This window comes from Zonotrichia albicollis, chromosome 10 (genome assembly GCF_047830755.1).
Source record: "Zonotrichia albicollis isolate bZonAlb1 chromosome 10, bZonAlb1.hap1, whole genome shotgun sequence".
Lineage (NCBI taxonomy): Eukaryota > Metazoa > Chordata > Aves > Passeriformes > Passerellidae > Zonotrichia > Zonotrichia albicollis.
In genome coordinates this window covers 27,443,712-27,455,003 of record NC_133828.1, presented here as the reverse complement: position 1 = coordinate 27,455,003, position 11,292 = coordinate 27,443,712, and the positions used below count along the sequence as shown (strand labels likewise).

Genomic DNA, 11,292 nt, shown 5'->3' with positions numbered 1-11,292 from the left:
ACCTCTGCATTAATGAGTCTTCAATTCCCAAATGTTTCAGTGCTGGTGGTGAATTATGTCTGACCTTTGGTGTTCCCTGTCACAGCACTGTCACTGCAGCAGACAAACAGCATCCATATCCCAGCTGGCAGCTGCCAAACTGCCTTACCACTCACAAAGGGTGTGTTCAATCCTTTTCTACCATAGAAATCTTCAGTGAATTGAACTGAAACTCTCATTTGACTTTTTCTCCTTTACTCAGGCAGCAATGAGATTGCTAGCTTGCCTGCAGTAAGGTTAGAGTGGGACCTTTTCACTTCAGCTTTGCTTCACCCTCTTTCAGAGAAGGTGTGAGGTCTGCGAAGTCCTTACACCATTTTGAGAAGAGCTTAGAGCTTCCTCCCTAACTACAAAAATTGCTCTCTCCCAGTAAGTACTTTTAATGATAAAACTGCTCTACGTCTGCTGGATCATTTTGCAGTGCTGATACAATCCAGAAAGGACACAAAGCATTGCTGAGTGCTCACCTGAACGACTCGGTACCCCAGCATTTCCAGGTGTCGCTTTTTCACTGCAGGTTCTCCTTTCAGATGACGTGAATAATCTTTGCTAAAAGCTTTTGAATCAAGAAATTCCAAAGCAATTCTGCAAAAAGTAAAAATGTGCATTTACTTTCACATCCTACCTGAATAGAAAGAAGTGACAGCTCTAGTTCAGTACTGATAGTTACAGCAAGACTAGATAAACCTGACAATTATCAGAAAACAAAAATTAAACAACTCCCTGGAATTAGACAAAACATTTTCCTCCTATTTATCCAGAGATACTTGAATTCAGAAAAAGCATTTTCTCCCTGCATCTGTTTTAGTTTCAATGGTAAAAACAACTAACCAACATTTTCAAGGCTTGCATTTGAAAAGGTGGGAGGAAAACAGTATTCCAATCTCATGAAACACATGTCAAGAACCTGTACTGAGTTTGGCTGGGATGGAGGTACTTTTCTTCAGAGCAGTTGGTAAGATGCTGTGTTTTGAACTTGTGACCAGAACTGTCAATAACACACTGATATCCTGGCTACTGCTGAAAAGTGCTTGCACAGCATCAAGGCCTTCCCTGTTTCTCCCTGTGCCCACAGTGCATACAGGCTGCACTGACAAGAGCAAGGGACACAGCTGGGAGCTGCCTGAAGTGGTGTTTCACACCATACAACATCATGCTCAGCAGTAAAGCAGAGGGGACTTTATCCCACACAGCCATTGCTCTGGCACAGCTCTGCTGTAGGTCAATGACTGCATGGCCATCCATTGCTTTGTTTCTCCCTCCCCCTTGTTTTTCCTCTCCACTTATTAAACTCTCTTAATTGCAACCCAGGAGTTTTCTTCCTTGCTGTTACCCTCCACGTTCTTTCCCCCATCACACTGCAGGGACATGAGCCATGTCCTGCAAATGGGAGGGAGCAGATGTGGCTAACCCAGCACACCCCAGCAGGCTAAACCTCATTAGACTTTGGAAAAAGGAACAGAACATTAGAACATGAGCATCAAAAACCCAGTCTAAAGTGGATGTAAGCTTGGAAGAGCCAAGGTGCAAGAATGTACTGACCTTTGAGCTCCTGGTGGCAGAGCCTTTCTCCCTTCATCCTTGAAGTCATGTCTCAAGGGTATATCCCCCACACTACCCAAAGCTATATTCTGAGCCATATAGGAAAGAGGCTTTTTATTTACATCCAGGACACACTCAAAATCTGCCAGAAAACAAAACAAACCTGTTTACTGACAAAATAAAAATGGAAGAATTTGATCTGTACAATGTTTACTTGTAGAAAAACAGATAGCCATAATTAGGAGATACCCAACATTATTAATACTACAAAGAACATTTTGGAAACTATATTTTATACAACAATTTCTTCTTTGCAATATCTTGTGTTGTTTTGAGGCCATATGACCAAGAACTTCCTAATCTTGGTAACAAGAGTGATATGAAAGGACTTCATAACAATTTTAGAGTATGAACTTCTCACCTATTTCATAGTAGTACGGTGTGAGAACAGATACTCTTGAGTAATGGCTCCCTCCTAAGATCTCTGTCAGCATTCTGTGAATGTGCTGTCGCTGTGCATTTATTTGGCTCATGCCTACAAAGACAAAATAAAGAATTCATACATAAAAACTTCCACAGCCAAAATTCTGAAAATAGTGCTTTGAGACATTGTATTTTTGACAGCCAGGCTACTGAATTAAATCTTTTCCACAGATCCCGAGTGCTATTCCATCATAATTCAGAGACAAAGTGATCATATTTTAGCTAGAAAGTGGCAGGTGCATGCTATTAAATAAATTTCAAATCCAGAGTTTAGATCCCAGGATTTTTTCATTCACATACTACAAAACCTCAAGTTTTAGGTTTCACCTGGTGGATTTTGTTTGCTTTTAGTTATGTTTAGACATGTATTTACTCACCTTGGGTTGATTACAGCCATACCCCACTATCTGCCACTTCTCTGTCCATTGCAGATTAACACCCTGCTCCATTAAACATCTTCAGGCTTAGAGACAAAGCAGCTGAGTTCTGTGGATAGCACAGCAGATCTCCCCATGAGAATTAGTGGAGGAGAGCCTGTGTTTGCATTTGATGGATTCTGAATTGATTACTGTTCTGAAAGATCTCAGCTGCTACACTTGATCACTAGCCTACTTCTCTGTCTCTCATCCCTGACGGATCTTGATTGTTGTGAGGAAAAAGGGAGGATCAAGTTCAAAAGGAGGCAGTCAAAATGTTTACCTTGAAAAATTTAAGTCAAATGTTCAGTTTTGTAAGTGAAGCAGGGAGCAAAACGACCCATGTCTCCAGTACAGGATGATCTTCCTGCCTTTCCATCCTTCATGCCATATACACTGTTTCTGTGTATTTAAATTTTAATTCTTCTGCAGAAATATCCCATCTCTACTACATTAATTCTCACAAGGAAAACCAGTTTGCTCCCAGTTGCACTAGTAAGTGGTTGCACTACAAAATGCTCAGCAGAGAGGGGTGTGCCTTCTATTGTGTGCTAGTGTCAGTATGACAGCTTTAGAAGAAATATCTAGTATGTTTCTAAAAAGATAGACTATTGTGAGTAACAAGGGCAGCTTTCCTGCCCTAAATGACTTACTGTTATGAAAGACACGTTGGCAGTATGGCTCATGAAACCAAGGGATGTGAAACTCTGGGCATTCCAGACAGACTGCTCTGTTCAACTTCATGAGGCTCGAGTGGACCCTCTGCTTCACCGTATCAGGCAGCACTGATTTAAAAAACAAAACAAAAACAACATAGAAAAGTGTGAACTGAAATGTGAAAAATCCAACAAATTGAACTAAATGGTAACCTCTGAATCCTTTACTAGAAATGCAAATATCTGTATACTATGGCATTTATACAACTCATGCTGCAGAATTTTAGAAAGGTTCTCAAAATCCCTGAGAAAATAAATGAAAAAACCACAGTTCTGCTCAACATTAAGAACAACAGGAAGACAGAAATTGCTTCTATTGTGTAAATTTAATTAAGTAGTTGAGGGCAAAATGGCAAGAGTACACTGATAATGAACAACATAAGAGGTAGAGAGGAATGAAACAGTCAAGCACTCAGCCTCTTATTTAGAGAGAAGAGACAGGTAGGATACATTTCTTGAAGACAAGAATCCCACATTATTCCTTCAGCTTTGTGACTACTTCTAGTAATAAACACCACAGTCAGGTAATTTTATTTCCAATAAAATTGAAGAATTAATAAATACTGAGTGCAATAAGTTGACTATAAAATTAATTTTATATTACTTTCTCTCATCTGCAATACAGGTCTGTACTTTTAAAACAAAAAACATATTTTTGTTCATTCCTGCCCTTTAAGCACTCTAACTATGACTATATTATAAAGAGGGTGTCTTTCACAAAAGCAGAATCATTTAAAGAGTAATTCTATATCTCAAGTCATATGTAAGTCCAAATTGCATTTTATGCCAAATGCTACACAATCAAATTCATCAAAAGCTAGATATCTACCTTTAAGTTCAGCATCCAGTTTGCTTAGGAAAGAAACATTAAATATGGTCGTTATCAGAACTGGAGGAAAATACCCAGCCATTGCCAAAACATGACCAAGCAGCACCAAGTGATAATTTTCAAGATGACCTTGAAAAACCAGAGAGAAACCCATATTAACACATGACAAAGTTGAAAGGATTTGCAATGCCCTTTACCTGGCCTCTCAAATCACCTGATTTTCCCTCTTAATGTACAACACAAATCCATACACACTTCCTCCACAATTTTAACTATTTCTTTGTCACGAATCACAAAATGTATCCTGTTCCCAAATGATGTTTCCTTGGGGAACACAACAATTCTAACCAATAACAGCACAGTGAATTAATCAGAATTTTCACTTATCTTTTACTATGCCAAAAAATCCTTTGCTAGTCCCTTATCAAGAGTAATTTTCAGCAGGTGAAACAAAACCTAAAATTGAATATTTGTCATGGTTTAACCCCAGCAGGCAGAGTATTAGCAGTAACATAATTCTCTTTTCTTTGCTTAATCAAAGAAAAGATTTTTCATTTTCATTCAGTAAAAATCTTTGTCTATTGCACTTACTCAAGTTAGAAGTAAGATGCTGGATACAACTCTTAAAGAATTCTTCATTGTCAGGAGGGTCATAATTCAAAGCAGAGAAAAGGAAGAGAATAAAATAGATTTCAGAGGTGAGAATCTGAAAAAAAAGACATCCTAAATCAAGTTACTGCAAAATATCCTACTATAGCTTTATAATAAAGAAAAGCTTTATAATTAATTCAGAATTTGGAGATTTAGGAGTAGACAAACTATTTTCTAATTTTTTTTGTCAACTTTTCTGAATAACAAAAAACAAAATTGTTGAAATTGGAGCCACAACTAAAACTTCAAATGTATTTCATGTAGGTGATCCAAGTGTTTCTATATGCTTAAAAAACCTTTTAGAAGGTTTTGCATTAAATGTTCAGAGATGTTTAAATGTTTAAAGAAACTAAACTGCAACAGAATAAACTTGAAGATTTATATGAACACCAGATTGGGAAGCAAGACAGTATGAAAAAAAGAGTAATTTTGACCAAATAGACAGGCTATTGGGGAAATCCCCACAACAATTAATAATGTTAAAATATCCACCGTGTGATGTGACTATTTATTAAGTTTAAAAAAAATTAAGATGGTCAAATGTAAAGTTGAATGTAAATTATGGCTGACCTAATACTGAGTGAACAATAAAAAAGAAATGAAAATTAATGATAAATGCAAATTTATACACATAGAAGTAAAACAGCTTTAAGTAAGCAGAAAAAAAAATTATCTCCAAACCAGCTACGTTGAAGAAAACTCTTAAAAACATGTGTGGATTGTGCTCTGAAACACATCAACTACTGATGTGTCCTTTCTTACTGAATAACTCACAGTAGATAGAAAGAAAAACTGGGACACCTTGTCTATATTTTCAACAGTCACAGATGCTATTCTGTCAAATAATGCAGGACAACGGTGCTCTGATTTGATGAGAAAAAAAGACAAGGGTAAAACATTTGCCCATGTTATTTGATCCATCAAGTGCTGACACATGGCCAGAGTTTCCTCATTCAGGACTTCTTCAAACCACTCTCCATTCACATATGGAAGCTCTTCCAGCAGAAGATTTAAGTTGTTGGCTTTCTGAAGCCTCTGAAATGCACAGTCATTGAGTTTTTGCAGAAGCTTGGCACACAGCTCAGAGCTGTTCTGCCAGTGAAACTGGCCATGATGGTTCCACTTGATAAGAGCTGTAGCAATGCAATTCAAATGATGCAGTCTGCATTGAGGCAAAGCTGCTGCTGCTTTGTTTATAATCATTTCCTCCACTTGGAAAGAAGGAAGCATGGCAAGAACACGAATTACAGCTGCAGTATCAGCAGGTATCACACTAGATTTTAAATAACTGGAAGAGAGATAGAAATAAAAGTCCATCAGTAGTGACAAAGTGCAATATTTAAACAAAACAAAACAAAAAAAACATGCTTGAAACTTCTAATTTAGAAGTCAAAACCTGCACATCAAATATAAATATGAAAAATATTAATGACTTGGCAGAAATCTACACATCCTTTTTCAGTGAGATTAACTTCTTCCTTCTAATTTATTCAAAACTGAAGAAGGGGAAGAAGACAGTGAGCAGCTCAGTCAGCTGGTGAGGCTCCACTTGTTACTGATAATCACAGAAGTTCTTAGTAAGGCCAGAAGGTGCACATTTGTCAAGGTAATCTGCGGGTTTATGGGCCTGGGTAATTTCTGTGATTTCTGTCCTAGGGAGCACCAGGTTTCAAGGAGTCTGAGGAACATGAGGACATCATCCACCAAAAAAATATGTACAGCCAAGGCTGAATATTACATTCCCATAGAGGTGAGCAATCAAAGCAAGATCTCTTGTCTGACAACTTTCTGTTCTATAGAAGCCTAAGAATTAACTGGACAGTTCTTCAATCAAAAGAGTACTTCTGGGTCACACTTTCACCTGTCCCAACCAAGGCATTCTGTCTCTTTTTCATTACTTCTTCTGTCAAACATCAAATACAATATTAATATCTACCCATCCTATCAAATACCAAGCAAAATTTATTGTCATTACAACATCATTATATTACAGTGGTCAGAAGAAAAAGGGAAAAAATATTTTTAAAAGGTACCATATATATTAGCAGATACTGTTGGGTTTCTAGTCAAGACAACATTTACTTTCCATCATCTGATTTACAAGTTTAATAAATCAAATACTTGTAACAAGTTTGTTACTTCTTTGTATTTTATGGGTAGAACACTAACATCTTAGACTGCTATTTAAAATCTTGAGTAGAAAACTGTTTAAAACTCAGATAGCTACATTTCCAAGAATACACACTTACCCTAATAGTAACATTTTTAGTTTGGCAAACAGCTCCACATCTTGGCAATGCAACACCACCAAGTACTGCGTTAACTTCACCAACTGTAGTACATGATAGCTGTCCAAGTGTTTGTGCAGAACAGAAGCCATCCTGAATTCAAAGAGGAAAAGATTACATGGTAAGATAACACAAAAGATATTGCAAACTCCAACATGCCACATGCAATAGAGGTGTCTTGTGATGCACAGTACCTGTGGGAAGGGTTTTACACACCTGCACTCATCTCCACATTGATTCTGACACTATTCCACTTAGAGCAGCCTCTCTCCACTTACTGAATTGCAAAATTAAAGCCACACAACAAAAATTAAAGTCATCACAACAAATCAGCTACTTCACACTACTAATTTCTGTTGCAGATTTCACAATCAGTTCAATTTAGAGTGGACCCAGAACACAGACTAGAACAGCACCAGCAGCTCCAGCACCACCACATTCACATAACAGTGGTAGCTACAGCTGTGCTGGTCTGAAGCTGCAGAGGGGGATAGCTTTGTAGGGAAAGATAATACTTTAAGACCATCTTTAGACAGTGAGACTCAGGAACAAAAGGCATTAATTCACCTGATCTTCCTTTTAGTATCCCTTTGTGCCACAGAACCTTTTTCTTTCAAGGATCTATTTGATTCATACAAGTACCTTCAATCCAACAACTGTTCACAACCTGCACTTAATTCTGCTCTATCTCTGACATATCTAATGCTACATCTTCTGTGCCTAAAACATTAACTTCTTTTCCATTCACTGTATGACAGACACTACCCCTCCTTATAAATAGTTTTCAGTTCAAAACTGCAGAAAATGTGGCCCAGGTTCTAAAAAACACAAGCTTTATGAGTCCAAAAAAGGACACAGTGACTTTTGAAGAAATAATTCACAAAAGTAACAGGATCTTCAAGACAGGATATGTTCTCTGCAATTTACCAGATTTCATTTGCACTCTCCCGAGTTTACAGTAATTGTTAGAGGTGAAGTTTATCACAGATTTGTAAGTTAGACAGATGCTATACAACAGTAACTTGCTAAGGGTGAAATGCCTTTCTTTGAAATCCCTAAATTGCCTTAATTACTTCTGGGTCAGGCTGCAATATTCTAGAATCTGTAGTAGCCAATAAGTTATAGTGTATAAGAACTTGTGTGCAAGTGATGATCCTAACTCACTGGATATGTCAAAGTTTTCCACACTAAATGGAAGTTTACCTAGAGAATACAACATCTTAGTAATATCAAAACCATTACTTTTTGAGTAGATGAGAATTTCTGCATTTCATTTTCTGCATAGTTTTCAGTATCATCAATATTTGGTGACTGCTAAATTCCTCTGCCATGTTTACTGCAGTTATCAGCAACCTAAAGAGGAAAAGACAATTTCCAATGAAAAACAGTTGAAAATCTCTGGCAAACATTGCAGCCATTTTCTTTACCTATGAGGAAAAGAACCAAAGACTATTTCTGGAAGCAAAATTATCCCAAACTAGAGACTTTTGTTCTGTGGACATTTCTTCTAAACAGCTGGTCTGTCTAGCACAGATAAAGGGGTGTGAGTGTGTTGGATCAGTGCATCTTGCTCTGATGCTAGAAAACAGCAAGTCCAACAATTCTACAAGTAGACAAGAAGTAGGGAAGGTACTCTAAGACACAGAACAATTCATGATCAATCAGCAAGCTACAGATAACAGAATCAAACATGAACTGAACTGGTTCTGTGTTAATTCAATCCAATGTTTATCACAAACAATATAAATAAATAAAAAAAAAGAAAAGCTTTTGGAACTACATCAGCTATGGCAAACCAACAAGGCTTGCAGCAAATCTCTGAATAAAGGAAATGTTCACGAAGACAAGTATGAAAATATGACTCATTGTAATTAATACAGAAAATTCTGCCTAGAACTGCAGGCTTTGAGAGACCCATGAGTAATATCACCCCCAAACAGGATTTTGTGGCACAAGAAAAACAGGCAGAGAAAAAAAAAAAGTGCCACACAGTCCTGTGCTCTAAATAAATGCTGAAGTGTTCCCTGATGACGATCTTTCATAAAGAACAGGATGTCAGCAGTCTAGAATAGGACAAGACTCAGGCTTTTTCAGCTACTGACAATCTTAAAAAGCAACACATATCACTGCATATATTTCTTAGAAGAAAGACAGAAATGTTTTTACTACCATCCAGTGTGAAAGGAAGGATGAAATCTAAGAGACAGAGCTACAGGATGGCCTTGCATAACAGCATTCACACCCCCCTTAACTGATGGATCTGATTCAGCTTCTTAATAAAACATACTGCTTTGACAGTGTTTCCATGATGAAATCATCCATTGCTACACTGTTACAACCAGGAAACCTAAGGCTCAGCTCACAGATGGGCTCAGAAATTCCTCCAAACACCAGCACATTTTTAATTTCTGAGTAAGAATATGTGTTTCATAAATAAGACAAAATGATTAATAAACTTACCTTTCTCTAACCTTGGGTCCTGCCAAAGGTCCAAGAGAAAAAAATAATTTTGCAAATGTTTCAGGATCATAATAATCATCTATAGCTTCAGATAGCAGCTGTTTAGCAATCAAGCGAAATTCAGCACTGCCAAAACCCAGCTGCTCATACAGTCCAAAAATATGACTAATAGTGTGTATATCAAGATGGGAGGCACTTTTAAGGAAAATCCTGTTGCATTTTTCTAGCACTGGATGATATCTCAGTTTAACATTTTGGAGAAACTGTAGTATTCTTCTGGCATAGTTGAAGTGGACTTCGAGCTCTTCTTCTAAGAGCTGTTCAGCCTGGTGTAGTAATCGGTCTCGAAAACTCTCTGTGATAACTTCAGATATGCTGATCATCAACACTGACAAGATCCTAAAAAAATTTTAAAAGTCTCCTATTTACACAGTGAATATAGTAAGCAATACATTTTATATTTATTAACTGAAGTGCAAAAAGAAATTAATGGGAGTTCAGGTGTTGTTGGCTTCTGTGCAAAAAAAATTTTAAATCCTATCCAGAAAACATGGATGAGTAAAAACCATTTATCCTATTAAAGATTCGGCTTTCAGTGAACTTCTGAAATGTCTGAAATTATTTAAAATTTTCAGCCATCTCTTACAAAGTTACACACGATGAAAGCGTTTGCCCAAAGCAAGACCCTGATTCATATTTGCTGAAATATCTTTAATGTTCAATAGACACTAAAAAAGCCCAAACAATTCACAAGTGACAGGATGGGGAGAAGAGTCATTGTCACTCCTAAAGAAAGAATGCCTTCCTAAGGGGATGAAACTTATGACCATACAGAAAGTTATTTCACTAAAGAAATGCAGTCCTGTTCAAAGAGTTTCATAAGCAGGCTCCTCATATCTGAAAAAAATCAGTGGGACTGCTGGTGCTATATAAAGCAGAAGAAAGAAAGAGAAGCCTTTGCTGTAACAGCCCCAGGGGAACAGAAACAAGAAAAAAATTATCTTGGTCCTCTTTGACTAGAGCTGTGCCTAAAGTAGTTTAAATATGAAGGCAACGTGCTAGACATGCTAGCAAGAGAATTTATTAATTCAGCTTGACCAGAAAAACAATGTTCTGAAGATAAATAAACACAATATTGTTTTAAAACCTCTTACTGCCGTTAGCAAAGACATGTCATGGTAGACATGAGAAACTATCAATGTCAAGGGAGAAAAAGGGAGAAAAGCTTCTTCTGGTGAGTCAATAGCCTCTAAATTACAAAAAAAAGTCCATGTTTAGAATCAGGATAATGCTGATTGTAAATATCTGCTGTACCGTGGAAATTAATTAAATTTCTATAAACTAAACAATCAAGCTGTAGTTTCAATCATTTAGACTGGCTATAAGGAAATTCTTCGTAAAGTCATTGGGAAAATGCATTCTCTTGTGAATCAATGCACAAATACAAAATACTTCGCTCCCACAAACCCCCAGCTGAAGCAAAGTAACCTCCAGCGGAGAAAAAGGCAAAGTCTTCAGAAAAGACAGACCAGTAATTGCAACATTTTGTTTCTTCTGCTTCTGACACTTACCTTACATCCTGTATAGAATCCAGTTTCGTGTCCACAATATGAGCTACTTGGCCAATTATGGGACTGAAGTGCCTGTGCTGCTTGTATAAGCACAGAGCGAATTTAGACAGGCAAGGCAAGCTAAGCCTGTCAAGACATTAAAGACAGTCAGACACGATATCTACCTTTTATTTCTAATCAATAATTAAAGACAAAAATATTTTTTAACAATTCTGTAAAAACCAAGGTTACAGTCAAATCACAAAACAAGGAAACAAAGTATCTAAGCAAAAAACCTAGGTGTTTAATATTAAAGCA

At 37.1% G+C, this 11,292-nt stretch overlaps 1 protein-coding gene across 4 annotated transcripts in view; it reads right to left on the bottom strand.

Moving 5' to 3' along the window:
- The window catches only part of FASTKD1 (FAST kinase domains 1), a 28,406-nt gene that overhangs the window by 11,439 nt on the left and 5,675 nt on the right, over nucleotides 1–11,292 (bottom strand). For all 4 annotated transcript variants that reach the window (XM_014265058.3, XM_074548525.1, XM_014265059.3 and 1 more), the window contains 11 exons: nucleotides 10,996–11,121; nucleotides 9,425–9,823; nucleotides 8,207–8,317; nucleotides 6,926–7,057; nucleotides 5,478–5,964; nucleotides 4,617–4,731; nucleotides 4,026–4,154; nucleotides 3,134–3,265; nucleotides 2,003–2,116; nucleotides 1,582–1,723; nucleotides 507–624 (listed from right to left, as the gene is read on the bottom strand). In XM_014265058.3, the coding sequence (XP_014120533.2) occupies nucleotides 507–624; nucleotides 1,582–1,723; nucleotides 2,003–2,116; nucleotides 3,134–3,265; nucleotides 4,026–4,154; nucleotides 4,617–4,731; nucleotides 5,478–5,964; nucleotides 6,926–7,057; nucleotides 8,207–8,317; nucleotides 9,425–9,823; nucleotides 10,996–11,121 (2,005 nt within the window). The remainder of the gene's footprint in view (nucleotides 1–506; nucleotides 625–1,581; nucleotides 1,724–2,002; nucleotides 2,117–3,133; nucleotides 3,266–4,025; nucleotides 4,155–4,616; nucleotides 4,732–5,477; nucleotides 5,965–6,925; nucleotides 7,058–8,206; nucleotides 8,318–9,424; nucleotides 9,824–10,995; nucleotides 11,122–11,292) is intronic.